The 15,874-nt window shown below is 34.2% G+C and overlaps 1 protein-coding gene across 6 annotated transcripts in view; it reads left to right on the top strand.

Annotated features, from left to right (window-relative positions):
• LOC105465254 (exocyst complex component 6B) overlaps positions 1-15,874 on the top strand; it is a 676,825-nt gene that overhangs the window by 262,340 nt on the left and 398,611 nt on the right. For 5 of the 6 annotated variants that reach the window (XM_011713573.3, XM_071076900.1, XM_071076905.1 and 2 more), the window contains one exon: positions 2,367-2,435. The exons of the other annotated variant lie outside the window; for it this stretch is intronic. In XM_011713573.3, the coding sequence (XP_011711875.1) occupies positions 2,367-2,435 (69 nt within the window). The remainder of the gene's footprint in view (positions 1-2,366; positions 2,436-15,874) is intronic. 6 annotated transcript variants of the gene reach the window in all.

The raw sequence follows: 15,874 nt of genomic DNA, 5'->3' as shown, positions 1-15,874 counted from the left end.
AGTCAGAGCACTTTAGCCTGTTTGAAGCTAATAGAATGATGTCACAATAGCCTCAGAGAGAATAGATTTGGTTGTAAATATTTGTTGGAGATGACAAAAAAAGGCCTTTGTCTCTTTTCTAAATGTATCAATTTTTTTTAATAGTATGCCCACATAAACCAGTCTTAGCCCATTAGTAACAAAATGTCTTTGTTATGGGGCTCTGTTAGCTTATTTATTGCAGATTTTTAGGGAAATTTCCCCTTAATTTAGATGTTCATTCTGCAAGGGTGGGTCTGACATGTAAAAGGGCTAAGGCCTTGTCTGAGGAATGGCTACAAGCAGTTTCCTTTTGAGTGAAACTATGGTTCTGAGATGAAGTTAAACAAAATAAACTGCATGAAGAAGAATATATAAACAAAATTATGATTGAATTTGCTACTCAAAATTATGTAAGAAAAATTCTTTAAACTTTTTGTAAATATGTAACAGAATTTAAAAATTATTAATTCTAAATAAAAGAAAAATGTGTCATTTCCTATACAGATCAAACTTTTAAATATGTTTTCTTCTTGTCTTTTTTCATATGCATGTGTAGTTTTTATATAGTTTAAATACTATTGTGAATATCATGTTTGATGTTTTAACATTTTTCTTCTTTTGAGAATGTGTTTTGCTTAGCTGTAGGCTCTGGTTTTTTGGCAAGATAAAAGAAATTTTCCTCATATTTTGGCAAGATAAAATAGGCTCTGGTTTTTTGTCAAGATAAAATAAATTTCCTTTAGCTCTCTACTTTGCAGTCCAAAAGAGGAGACTGTAAAGATGTTTTAGTGTTGTGATTATTTCAAATAAGAGTGCCTAAAATGATCACCTGTGGAGTCTTTGTGTTATTAAGATGAAAATGAGTGTCCATTTGCATTCGTACAATTTTTATATGCTATTTAATCTTACTCTTTTTAAACTGCATGCTGCACATCTGTCCATATTTTTTTCAGTAATTTGCAATGCTCATTACCTCTTCATAAGGTTTGTTTTTTTTTTTTTTTTTTTTTTTTAGGTAAAGTTATTCTTGGGCCATGCTATAGGATGTTGACCATCTTACTATCAGTTTTTAGATTCACTTAAAAGTTTGTTGTGTGCTTACAGAGTATATAGTGCTATCAAGGAACTTAAAATATAGAGATTTAATATTTGCTGTCATGGGTGTGAAGCAGATGAACAGAATAGTCAACAAGTTTGAACCCATAAATATAAAGGTGTGATGGTTCCAGAGGGAAAAGAACATAGGTGTTGTGCTGTTGAATTTTAGAATTAGTAGATTTCATTAAGAAAAGTATCTTGGTAAAGAAGCTATGCCCCAAAAGAAGAAATGAGATTTACTTTATGAAATAAGGGAAAATGACCTTGTAATTATGAATCAGCCCTACCCAAATTAGATATGCCTGCTGCTTATATTCTGATGAATTGTGTAGTTACCAGTGTTACAGTAAAAACTGGCAGGTCTTTATTTTGAATACTTCTTTATGTAATTTTTTCATTTTCTTTTTGTTTTATTTTGTTCAACATTTACTTTCAATATTTCCTTTTATTCTTGTTAAATCCCTATAAATCAGCTGATTAGTTTTTTTTTCAACTGAGGAAATTGAGCCCAAAGTAAATCGTGAATTACTCTTGTCAGATCACATAGCAAATCAGTTTTAGCATTGAAACTAGATTCCAGTTCTTACCTGATGTTTTTTTCTTTTACTTTCTCTTTTGATGTCTAGGTTTAATTAACATACACTATTCCCATTAAAATCCATTGGTATTACTTCTTGGTTTGACTTTTCCATTCTTTGTCTTATTTTTCACATAATCTCCCCTCTTTTCGTAGCATATTTCTGATTTTGATTGCATGTTGACTTAAGTATTGATGAATTCTTGTGTTCTTCAGAAGTTGGCTGGCAGGCCGTGATTCATATTGTGTGGCTAATTTTGTTTTTAACTACTAAAACTTAGTTTTTTATGTAAACTCTCATATCTTTTAGAAAAAGTCGTCATGAAAGGTACATTCTCACATTGTTCTTATTTTCCCTTTAGAGTCCCATGGCCAAAGATGTATCTCTAAAGGCAAATGCAGGATTGGTACCACCTGTTTCTCTTCTCTGCTACCCATCCTTGTGGGCTTTGTCCCAGCCTTGGTGTATATCTTCACAGTTTATTAATTCTATGGCTCAAACATAAGAACTAGGTCTTTGGAAACCTATTTCTTTGTTTGTTTTATATTTCTCACTTAGAAGCTAGAACTGGCCTTTATAAAAAGAACCAAACACTTGAGTAGTAACAATTAAGGTAGTTGCTTTTAATAGCTTTGTTTGAATTTTTTTGTTGTAATCTTGTATTTGCAGGTACCTGGGGCCCAAGATTTGGTGGATTTCTCTCCAGTTTATCGATGTCTACACATATATTCTGTCCTGGTGAGTCTTTATCTGGCTCTGCCTAGTAAAGATGTCCATTGAGTTCAAAACTTTGCTTTCTCAACTTTTGGTAGTTTTTCTGTTTTTTATTAAGAGTGAAAAATGAGAAAACTCTTCTTGTTTAAGGACTGTTAATTATAAAAAGCAATTTTGAATCTCTTATGTTTTTATGTAATATGCTATGGCTAGTGACATTTCTCAGTCATCAATAAATCAGTAGCTTATAACTAGAAGTAGTCATACACATCCAGATTTCTGTTTTTAGTTTAATAATGTAATTATTTAAATAACAATATTCTGTCTTTACACATTAAAATAGTATTTGTGAAAATGTTTACTTTTTTATTCCTAATACAATTATTCCTTTTGTCATGTAAAGCATATGGAAAAGGGAACCTCTCTGTGTGGGGGATATTATAGATGTCAATAATATTCTAAGAAATGATCCCTTTCTCCATTTTGGTAGTACACTCACATGCAGACACATAGATACACAGAAAGTGAATCAAAAATTAAACTGTAGCAACCAAGACAAATTGGTGAGAGAAGCCTATTATTGATTTTTATTTTTACAGAAACTTTCACTGGTGCTTGTATCAGGTTGTTTTTAATATGTTGAAGTATGTCTTATTGCTCAGTCTCTTATCAATTTTTCTTTGTGTGTGTGTGTGTGTGTGTGTGTGTGTGTATATATATATATATTTTTTTTTTTTTTTTCTTTTCTTCTTTTTGAGACAGAGTTTTGCTCTCGTTGCTTAGGCTGGAGTACAGTGGTGTGACCTCGGCTCACCACAACCTCCGCCTCCCTGGTTCAAGCGATTCTCCTGCCTCAGCCTCTTGAGTAGCTGGGATTATGGGCATGTGCCACCACACTCGGCTAATTTTGTATTTTTAGTAGAGATGGAGTTTCTCCATGTTGGTTAGGCTGGTCTTGAACTCCTGACCTCAGGTGATCCTCCGTCTGGGTCTCCCAAAGTGCTGGGATTACAGGTGTGAGCCACCATGTCCGGCCTCTTTGTTCATATATTTAACATAGTGTTACTTTGTCATTACTCCTGACAATTTGGGATACTGACCTATGGACTTTATGGTCTGAAGTATTTTGTGGTAGTTTTATTGGTTTGATTAAAAATCAGGTAGTTTCTTCTTCTCTCCCTCTTTCGCCCACTTCTTCATCTTCCTCTTTTCTTCTCTGTTTCTCTTTCTGTCTTCCCTCCCTTTATACTCCCTCTCTCTTAATCTACCATTCCTTTTTTTTTTTTTTAAATAGGCAGTTAAAGTAGTGAATACTAAAAATAATGTGTAGCCTTATACTGTGATTTTTGTATTTACATTTGAATATAAGTGTGTCTCACTAGTTTAAATGTCCATACTAGAATCACTCTAACAGTGGAGAGGCATTAGAATTAAATTTAATATTGCAGTAGCAGCAATTTCTCAGAAGACATTCTTTTTTTTTTTTTTTTTTGGTTTTATAAAGAAGCTCTGAATATCTTACTGCTAAAGTAACATATACTCATTTAGAAATTTTCAAGTTACGGCCGGGCGCGGTGGCTCAAGCCGTCTCAAAAAAAAAAAAAAAAAAAAAAAAAAAAAAAGAAATTTTCAAGTTACAAAAAGTAAATAAAACAAAAGACATGAAAATAAAATTATAATTGCCTATGATTTCACACCTAGAGACCACCATTATTTATGTTTTATGTATTTACATCTAATATTTTCAGACATTTTTAACAAAAATAAAATTCATATTGTCTGATATACGTACAATTCTTTTTTTTAAAAAAGATTTATTTTAGGTTTAGGGATACATGTGAATGTTTATTACATAGGTAATCTCATGTCACAGGGGTTTGTTGTATAGATTATTTCATTACCCAGGAATTAAGCCCAGTACCCAAAAGTTATTTTTTCTGCTCCTCTCCCTCTTCCCATCTTCCTCCCTCCACTCTCAAGTAGACCTTATTGTCTGTTGTTTCCTTCTTTGTTTTCATAAGTTCTTGTCATTTAGCCCCCACTTATAAGTGAGAACTTGGGGTATTTGTTTTTCTGTTCTTGCATTAGTTTGCTGAGGATGACAGCCTTCTGCTCCATTCATGTTCCTGCAAAAGACATGATCTCATTCTTTTTTATGGCTGCACATGTACCATTCCTTGTTATATAAAGGTCAAGCCAAATGTAGATTGAATTGTATCAAGGCATCTAAAACAAGTTGACAATCTTTTTCAATCACAAGTATAGATAAGAAATCATATACATCTTAGACTGTGACACTCTATTATCAATTCATAAAGGCCCCCCTCTTGTATTTTATTTTGTTTTATTATATTTTTTCCATTCATTCATTGTTTACAAGCCCAGTTGTCTTTCATCTCCAAGAATAATAACACTAATAAATGTAATATATGGTCATAGATGTGTAAATATCCTTGAAAAATGTATAGTGATTTGTAAATGTATGTGCTTTTAATTTACTCAAATGCTGTTGCGCTATGGTTCTAGTTTGCATTTCTCTGGTTACTAGTCAAAATTGTGGTTTTCTTTATAGACTAGTGGATCTTTTTAGATTTTTTTCTATAAAGTGCTTATTTTTAACCTTTGTCCATTTTTTAAAATCGGGTTTCTTATTTTTTTCCCTCTTTTCTGAAAGAGTAATTTCAGAAATTCCTCATATATTGTAGATACTGACAGTTTAGAATGTTTAAAATGTCCTTTTTTCATAATTTGTCACCAGACTCTAAACTATGTCTATGTTATGTTCAGTGAAACAGAAATATTTAGTTTCCATGTAATCACATCCATCAATTTTAGCCATATAAGTTTATACTTTTGAGTTTTTTTTTTTTAAATACCTCTTTATCCTGCTGTCACAGAGTATTTACTTTATATTACGTTTAATATTTTACCATTTACATTTTCATCTTAACCCATCTTGGGTTCATCATTATATATAAGGGGACTTTAGAAAGTTCATGGAAAAAAGAAACTAAAACATAAAAATAAAAAATATAAACTTTATTTTTCAACAGAAGCTCCATCAAGTTTAAGACACTTTGGTAAGCAATTATACCAGCCATTTAGCCCATCTCTAAAGAACTGAGGATCCTAGAAATTTAACCATGTCAATGTAGTCTTTTGTACATTATTAACTGAAGAAAGATAGTTGCCTTTTAAAGGCTTTTTAAAACTAGGAAACGAAAAGAAGTCAGAGCAAGCTAAATCAGGACTGTAAAGCGAATGTCTAATGATTTCCCATTGAAACTCTTACAAAATTGCCCTCATTTGATGAGGGGAATGAGCACAAGCGTTGCTGTAGTGGAGGAGGACTATATAGTGAAGCTTTCCCAGGCATAGTTCTGCTAAAGCTTTGGCTAAAAGTCTTATAATAAGCAGATATTATTGTTCTTTGGCCTTCCTGAAGGTCAACAAGAAAAATTCGTTTAGCATTTCAAAAATCTGTTGCCTTGACCTTCGCTCTTGACTGGTCTGCTTTTTCTTTGACTGGACTACTTTCATCTCTTGGTAGCCATTGCTTTGATTATGCCTTGTCTTCAGGATTGTACTGGGAAAGCCCTGTTTCTCTTCTGCCACAATTCTTCAAAGAAACTGTATTAGTCTGTTGTCACACTGCTATAAAGAATACTGCTCGAGGTCGGGTGCAGTGGCTTATGCCTGTAATCCCAGCAGTTTGGGAGGTTGAGACAGGTGGATTGCTTGAGGTCTGGAGTTTGAGACCAGCCTGGGCAACATGGTGAAACTCTGTCTCTACTAAAAGTACAAAAATTAGCCAGGCGTGGTGGTGGGTGCCTGTAATCCCAGCTACTTAGGAGGCTGAGGCAGGAAAATTGTTTGAACCTGGGATGCAGAGGTTGTAGTGAGCCAAGATCATGCTACTGCACTCCAGCCTGGGCAGCAAAACTGGGGATTCACTCTGTCCCTTGAAAGCTGTGTAGAACTCCAGCAAAAGAAACTATCATCAGAGTGAACAGGCAACCTACAGAATGGGAGAAAGTATTTGCAATCTACACATCTGACAAAGGGCTAATATCTAGCATCTACAAAGAACTTAAACACATTTATAAGAAAAAACCAAAAAACACCATAAAAAGTGGGCAAAGGATATGAACAGACACTTCTCAGAAGAAGACATTTATGCAGCCAACAGACATATGAAAAAATGCTCATCATCACTGATCATCAGAGAGATGCAAATCAAAACCACAATGAGATACCATCTCATGCCAGTTAGAATGGTGATCATTAAAAAGTCAGGAAACAACAGATACTGGAGAGGATGTGGAGAAATAGGAATGCTTTTACACTGTTGGTGGGAGTGTAAATTAGTTCAACCATTGTGGAAGACAGTGTGGCAATTCCTCAAGGATCTAATATTAGAAATGCCATTTGACCCAGTGATCCCATTCCTGGGTATATACCCAAAGGATTATAAATCATTCTACTATAAAGGCACATGCACAAGTATGTTTATTGTGGCACTGTTCCCAATAGCAAAGACTTGGAACCAACCCAAATGTCCATCAATGATAGACTAGATTAAGAAAATGTGGCACATATACACTATGGGATACTATGCAGCCATAAAAAAGGATGAGTTCATGTCCTTTGCAGGGACATGGATGAAGCTGGAAACCATCATTCTAAGCAAACTATCACAAGCACAGAAAACCAAACACCTCATATTCTCACTCATAGGTGGGAGTTGAACAACGAGAACACATGGACACAGGGCAGGGAACATCACACACTGGGGCCTGTCAGGGGGTGGGGGGGTCTGGGGGAGGGATAGCATTAGGAGAAATACCTAGTGTAAATGACGAGTTGATGGGTGCAGCAAACCAACATGGCACATGTATAGCTATGTAACAAACCTGCATGTTGTGCACATGTACCCTAGAACTTAGGGTATAATAAAAAAATAAAAAATAAAAAAAAAAGAAAGTTGCGTAGAGCTCACATATGCAATGTGAACTCACTCAAGAAAAACACTACCTGAGACTGGATAATTTTAAAGAAAAGAGGTTTAATTGACTCACAGTTCTGCAGGCTTAACAGGAAGCATGGCTAAGTGGCCTCAGGAAACTTATGATGGAAGGTGAAGGAGAAGCAGGCACCTTCTTCACAAGGTGGTAGGAAAGAGAATGAATGTGAGGACAGGAAAAACTGCCATTTTAAAACCATCAGATCTTGTGAGACTCACTCACTATCATGAGAACAGCATGGGGGAAACTGCCCCCATAATCTAATCACTTCCCTCCCTTGACACGTGGGAATTACAATTTGAGATGCGATTTGGTTGGTGACACACAGCCAAACCATATCATAAATGGTTCAGGATCTTGATCCCCCACTTGTTTAAAATTTCCATTGAAAGTTCTCTGCTCTTTTCTGCAGCAGATCTGAGTGCAGTGGTTTTGTATTGAGTGGAAAGTTTGCTTGACTTCAATTTTTCAGAGAGAATTGTGTAATCTAAAGCTATTGAGATGTCTATGGTATTGGCTGTTGTTTGTACTGTTAATTATCAATCCTCTTTAATTAGGGCACAAACAAGATTGTTTTCTCAAAAATTGATGTGAATGGTCTATCACTGCAGGCTTCATTTTCAACATTGTCTCATCCCTTCTTAAAACAAATATCCACTTATAAGCTGCTGATTTCTTTGGGGCATTGTCTTTATAAACTTTTTGTAAAGCTTCAATGATTTCACCATTCTTCTACCTAAGTTTTACCATAAATTTGATATTTGTGCTTGCTTCAATTTTAGCAGAATTCATGTTGCTCCAATAGAGGCTCTTTTCAAATTGATGTCTTATACTTTTTAGTGCCTCAAACTAGATTCTGTTCAGACATGTTATAACAAGTTGGTACAGGCTTATTTTGGTGTAAAAATATTTTGAAATTCCTGCATAATTTTTTCATAATATGCATTTTCCATGAACTTTTTAAGACTCCTTGTATAATATAAGGTTTTATTTTTTTCCATATGATGAATTCAGTTTTATCAATTCCATCTACTACATAATCTGTATGTTACTCAGTGATTTCTGGTAGTACCTCTGGTAGTAAATTTCAATATTTACATCGTTCGGTTTCTGAACTCATTTTTTGTTATATTATATTTTATAATATATCAAAATAGATGGTATAAAATAAATCCCTTCTCATGTCTCCTCTTTAAAATTGCATTAACTATTTATAGATCTTTATTTTTCCATATATATGTTATAATAAGTTTGAGATTATTCAAAAAGTCCTTCTAGGATTTTGATTTGAATTGATTGAATTTGTAGTTACATTTTGGAAGAATTAACAGTTTTATAATGCTAAGTCATCCCAGTCATGGAGGAGGAAGATCTTTTAAATTATTTAATTGAGCTTTCCCCCAATCTCATGTTAAGAGTTTTGGACATTCTTTGTTAGATAAATAGCAAAATTCTTATAGTTTTTGTTGTGGTTTTCTACTTTATTTTCTAATTAGTTATTGCTGATATTGAGGAACACTATTGATTTTTATAGGTTGATCTTACATCTAGAAACCTTGCTTAATTAACTCTTTTATTTGTTCTAACAGTCTTTTTGGTTCATGAGTTTCCTGTGTAGTCAATCATATTGTCTGCAGATAGTGACTTTTTTTTCTATTTGTATATCTCATTATTCTTTTTATTGTCTTACTGTATTGACTGGAGTCATCATTGCTTTGTTGTTCAATAAGGTGATAGTGAGACTCTTTGATTTCTAATTTTAAAGAGAATATGTGTGACTTTTTTTCATTGACTAATCATTATATAGGTTTTTGGTAAATAGCTTCTATTTAGTTGTTCCTAGACTCTTGATAATCCTTTAAGAAAACATAAATGTGTGCTGAATTTTATTGAATTAGTTTTCTATACATATTAATATAATATTTATTCTTTAGTTTATGAATATGGTGAGTTTCATTGATAGATTTTTTTGGTATTAACTCATCCTTGCGTTTATTAGATAAACTCAATTTGATGAACATGTATTGCTACTTTTATAATATCCTGTAGAATTTAACTCCTTTTTATTGTTGCTTTATTTCAGGCCATATGTAATACAGCCCTGAAATTTTCATTTTTGGTGTGTTGTCCTTAGGTGGTTTGTAAGTCAATGTTGTTTTAGCCTCATTAAAATTAGTTGAACATCTCCCCTTTCTTCTATTTTATGGAATGACTTATATAAGAGTTATCTGTTCCTTGAAAGTTGTATAGAACTCACATATACAATAATATACATTTTTCCTTTGCCACACACTTACTCCTTTTTTCCTTAACATCTTGTTTCTGTGCTCCATGATTTTATTTACTCTCTTCAATAGTATGTATGGGTAAGGGAGTTCACAGTTGTAATTAAGCCAGTAGTCTATAGAAAAATAATCATGTTTATTCGCATCAAGTTTTAAGGTTAAGAGTAGGCCTCATAATTAAAAATTTAATGATTTTTTTCCCTCAAATAACATAAGGTCTGTGAAATGGCTAGTTTATTTTGTTTAATGTTATATCTGCCAGTACCAACATTACTTGGCATGTAGTAAGTACTCAGTAAATATTATTAAATAGTTGAATGAATAAATAAGTAGTAACTAAAGAATGCAGTATATTTGTTTGAACATATGTTGACTCAAATCTTATTATTTGTTTCCTTGTTTAAAAAAAACACTTACTGAATTTCTCTTCTGCATGAAATGAATTTTGGAGAAGCAAGGATATATAAAAGTTAATAAATTATGCTTTAATATGATTACAGTATACCAGGAGAGAAGTTCCATTCTTTGAATGATTTTAATATGACCGCATTGTATCTCATCACTGTGTGTATGCTAGTTTTTATAAGAGATTAAGAATTTATGATATTAGCCAGGTGCGGTGGCTTATGCCTGTAATCCCAGCACTTTAGGAGGCCGAGGCAGGTGGATCACAAGGTCAAGAGATTGAGACCATCCTGGCCAACATGGTGAAACCTCATCTCTACTAAAAATACAAAAATTAGCTGGGTGTGGTAGCATGTGCCTGTAATCCCAGCTACTTAGGAGGCTGAAGCAGGAGAATCGCTTGAACCTGGGAGGCACAGTGAGCCGAGATCATGCCACTGCACTCCAGCCTGGGTGAAAGAGTGAGACTCCAGATTTTATGATATTAAAATAAAACAGATCTTGCTCAAGTGAACTCCAGTAGTGATTCATGAGTATTGAAATAATTTAATCACACATTTACTAGTTGTATGTTGTTAGGCTACCTTTCTCATATATTAAATAGGATAATAATTACCTACTTAGTACAATTAATAAATTGAATAAATAGTGCTTAACTCAGTCACTGTTATGCATAATTGGCATTTAATAAATGGCAGTTATCCAAGGTCGCACCATTGCACTTCAGCTTGGGCAAGAGAGCGAGAGTCCTTTTAAAAATAAAACAAAACAAAAGAAATGGCAGTTATCTGGTAATTGTTATGTATCTCTGATGCTAATGGTTAGACACAGTATTGATATTTTTAAAAGTGTTTGGCATAAACTGTAGACATGTAGATAGGGGTTCTGGTCTCTGTCATCAATATACAAATTTTTAAAAATCCACTATTCTTAATTGTACAATGACAATATATAGTCCTAAGCTATGTAGAAACTACGGCATACTGGTTATTATTTAGAGATGATAAAGCTCTAGAAAAGCAGGAGGACCTTAAACTGCCCATTTAAAAGTAAATTATACACAGTAATATTCCCTACTGTTGAAATATTTTATATTCATAAATTTTCTATAGCAATTAATAAGGCATTGTTTATATGGCAGAAACGGGTCTCTTCTCCCATTCACGGTATTTCCTAGTTTTGAAAAGGTATAGTTAGTGGTAGAAACTCAGTTCTATTTTCTGGATAATATATGTTTATTTTCTGGACATTGATTTTCTAGGTCTATAGGGACTTTAAATAAATACTCAGATATCTCCATTAGAAAAGGAAGGACCAGAACATGTATAACTTCCAGTGCTGACTCTTCATAGCCTTTTTGGGGCTGTAATTTGTTACCTCTCTTTCTTTGTTATCCCATTCTCAAGTCACAAATTGGCATTACTGCATGGTAAAGGATAGTTCCTCATAATATTAATTACAAAGATTGTTTTAAAATGGATTACTTAATATTTGTAATTTTTTTCTTATTTTCTAATATATTTAATATTACTGTTAGGCCTTTAGAAAAAGGATTTAGGAATAAAGAAACGGGGATTGAGGAGAAAATAAAACCGTATCTCTCGCATTCCTTTACATTCTAATGCTTGTCTCTACTTCTTCCCTTTTCATTCTCTCATCAACCCTGTATATTTATCTTCTGTTCTTAGCACTATCCTGAAACTGTATTTTCCTGGACCTTTTGGCTCCAACTTTGTTGATCATTTTCACCTTATAATTCTTAATCTCTGTCTTCTTTTACAGTATGTTTTTCTTCTTCTCTACCAGTCTTTCTGATACTTGTTGCCTGTTTTGATCTTTGTGAGTTTTACTTCTTCTTAGTGTCCTTCATTGTTCCCAGGGTTTTACTCTCATCCTGCTTTTCTTTGTGTCTTGCCTTTCTTGAATGATATAATTTATTCTCATGATTTGGAATCCTAATGACTTCCAAACCTATATCTTTAGTCCTCAACTTTCCCTTGAGCTTTGGACTTATATATATTGCCTAGTGAACAGAATCGTTCGGATGTTCACAGGCAGCATAAACTCTATATCTCCCTATGTTATAAAATGAAGGCATTACCTCTTGCCCCTCCTGCCCATCTCCTTTTTTAGTGATGTCAGATAATAGTGTCATCTATGTAGTCACCAGCCAGAAACCTAAACTCTTCGGTTTTTCTGAATACCATCCAATCTCCAAATGTTATTTGCTAAATATAGTTTTACTCCATCTCATCTTTTCCTATCCTAAAATTATTGCCCTAGTTCAGATTCTCATCAGAATTATTGAAAATAGTCTCCTTATCTGGTCTCCCTACCATTATCTTAAACCCTTAACTCAGTTCTTACTATAGTCATAATTGTTCAACATACAAATCTGATATATGTGTTATCTGCTTACAATTCTGTGATTGGTTATCTGTGGAGTAAAATGTAGAAGTATAGAATACAATATAGTATGTAGAAGTATAGATAGTCTTCCATGTCTTATCATCCATATTTTCTTACTTTACTTTAATGATACTTAAATGCTTCCAATTCTTCGAATGTACCATATGCCTCTCATTCTTTCCTTATGCTAGCCCTTCTACCTGAATTACTATTCTCACTTATCTTATTAGTTCTTATTTATTTAGTTATTTATTTAATTTATTTATTTTTCTTATTTTTGATATTGAGTCTCACTGTCGCCCAGGCTGGAGTGCAGTGGCATGATCTCAGCTCACTGCAAGCTCCACCTCCCTGGTTCACACACTTATTTATTTTTTACTTGTATCATCCAGCATTTTTTTTTAATGTTTCAGCTTGAACTCAGTGGACCCCCTACTCCTTCACATAGGATTCAGTGTATATTTATATTACTGCTTAACTTTATTATATCATCATATTCTAAACATGTTGCTTTTCCTCAATAGATTGTAAGCTCTTTTAGGGCAGATATTATATTTATTCACCTCTTTTTAGTCCCAGTACTTAGCACTTAGTATTAGTAGTATGTAATAATCAGTAAATGTTTGTTTTTGATTTTGAATAATTACTCTCCTTTTGACCTGCAGATGAATTCAGTATTCTAGTCACAGGGACTGTTATACAATATCAGGGCTGGGACCTATATGAGGGAAAACAGTTCTATTGGTGTCCAACGGAAGGATCATAACATAAGTAACAAAAAGTTCTAATATTTTGTCATTTACAATAGTGTTTATCTGAACTTTTGGCCTGGAGGATAACAAGGCACTCTTTGAATAAACATGGCAATATTTATTATTTTTAGTGAAACCGACCTTCCACTCACCCCCCTTTTATGGCTTTGCTGCTTATAAATTCCCAAAGGATTATTTGAAAAATCCTACTTATATCTGCCAGCCTTATCAGTAGGTCAGGAGTTCATGTATTGTAACAGGAGGTCAGATTTCGGTCATGGTCTTATAGATGGGGCCAAGCACCTGCAAATTCTTCCTTTGGTGACTAAAGTGAAGTACAATATCAAACAGGCAGTGAGACTTTTCTAGGAAGTGCTGAACTTTGGCAGGAAGGGCAAACTTTGGCAGGGGGAGGAGAGGGAAGAAAGTGAACAAGGGTCAGATAGTGGTTAATTGAGACATGGTCTTTGATATAATAATGCAGTGGAAGTGTGCAGGGCAAAGGTAGAAGTATTTTATGGAATTATTTTTAAAATTTTATATGGTTTAAATCTTCACATTCACATGCATTTTAGAGATGGGCAGGTAAGGGGCAGGATATAAAATATTTTATAGTAATTGAAGAAAAATATGTTTTTAAAAGTGGAAAACAAACTAGAAATTTTACTGTTAAGCAAATGATGAATAATAACAATTTGAGGTTCTCGTATGTAGTGTACTGGTAGTTATAAAGATGGATGGACTATGTGTCTGATGAAGACAGACTATTCTGTCTTGTAGATATTTATGAACTTTATTGACTCAGTCGGCCTTAATCCTCAAACCTGGCTCAATATGGACAAAGATCTGCGTGTACTTTAAGCTCCTTTATACACTAAAACATCTTTCTGAATCTGCTTTCATTTTACTCCTCACCCTGCTATCACTGGAAGGGTGTACATACAACCCATAACAAGTAGCTTAAGTGTCATTAGGAGAGACTAGAGGGGCAAACCTATAAATGTATCCATAAGCTTAGTTTGTGAGACTTGTATGTGATCTTCTTGTGGTTTCTTGGTCTCCAGCTATGTACATCATCATCTCATTAACAGTTTAAATTCCTAGATCTAAAAAATGTTGACAAAATGTTCACCTTTGATTAATGTTCTTTTCTGCATATGTGTTATACTATAAAAAAAAGTTTAAAGATTTCTGACATCTTGGGTCCAGCAATAGCAGTTAAAATACATGGATGTTTTTAGTAAGCAGCAATCCCCCAGTATTATATGAATCATAAGAACTTCAGTTTTATTGAATTCTGCTCCATTCACTACAGGAGACTGTGAAATACCCTAAGATATAAGAGAATTCAGGATATCATTGTGCAGTGAATTCATTATTATAAAGGCTCTATCAAGTACAGTATTTCTCTTAAGTTTTCTTAATCAAGGGGCCTCTGAGATTTTACGAAAGCTCTGAATGCTTTCACAAGGCAAAATGCAGATATGTGCATGCATGTGACATTTGGCTTAACATTTAGAGGCTCCCCCAATTCCCTGAATCTCATCCATAGACCCAGAAAGAATCCCTCCTCTAATGGGAAGTACAGATTTAGGTTTCAGGTATCTATTGACTACAGACCTTTGCCCCAGAATAGCTTTCCCCAATTCCATTTGAGTATCTCCTTGTTTAAGCCGCGTAAGAACTCCCTACCACCTTGTCTTTTTCTTAAATTTGGAAGCCTTGCCAAAATCTAAATCTAAAAGTATATTTCAAAGTGACCTTATTTCTGTGTCATAAATCTTTATTCCCTGAGCAGCCATTATGCATGGCAAGCTGATGACCTGTTTTTCTGTTAGGAATAAGTTAGCCTCACCGGTTAAACTAATGGTTTTGTCTCCTGAATTCTTCTGCTTAAAGTGATTCAGAACAGAGATTTAGAAACTATTATGAGAAGTGTTATTAATTGATCTCCCTGAGCATAGTAATTGTGTTACATTTCAGAATATTTTTCTACTAATTTACTTTTAATATATTTTTTAAGGGCTTGGCTATAATTAGAAGAAATGAATCAGCAGCAGAGGTAGAATTTACTCATAATTTATTTCTCTCTCTCTCTGTTTTTTTGGAGATGGAGTCTCGCTCTGTAGCCCAGGCTGGAGTGCAATGGCGCCATCTTGGCTCACTCCGCCTCCTGATTTCAAGCGATTCTCCTGCCTCAGCCTACCGAGTAGCTGGGATTACCGGCACGTGACATCACGTTTGGCTAGTTTTTGTACATTTGGTAGAGATGGGGTTTTGCCATGTTGGCCAGGCTGGTCTCCAACTCTTGACTTCAGGTGATCCGCCTGCCTCGACCTCCCAAAGTGCTGGGATTACACGTGTGAGCCACCATGTCTGGCCGTAATCTCTTTATAGTCCCTTATGGCCATTGCAGGGGTGTAGGGTAGAATGGTGTAAGATGGTCAATAATCTTCCTAGGACATGGTTCTCCCACTCTAATCTGAAGATTTCTACTGGTATAGTCTATACTGGAAGCTGGGAGAAACTACGGAAACCATAGTCATGCAACTAAAGATAATAGCAAGGAAAGGATTAGAAGAGCGGAA

The sequence above is a fragment of the Macaca nemestrina genome, chromosome 13, assembly GCF_043159975.1.
Source record: "Macaca nemestrina isolate mMacNem1 chromosome 13, mMacNem.hap1, whole genome shotgun sequence".
NCBI lineage: Eukaryota > Metazoa > Chordata > Mammalia > Primates > Cercopithecidae > Macaca > Macaca nemestrina.
The sequence above is the reverse complement of the archived record's forward strand: the minus strand, read 5'-3'. Positions and strand labels throughout refer to the sequence as shown.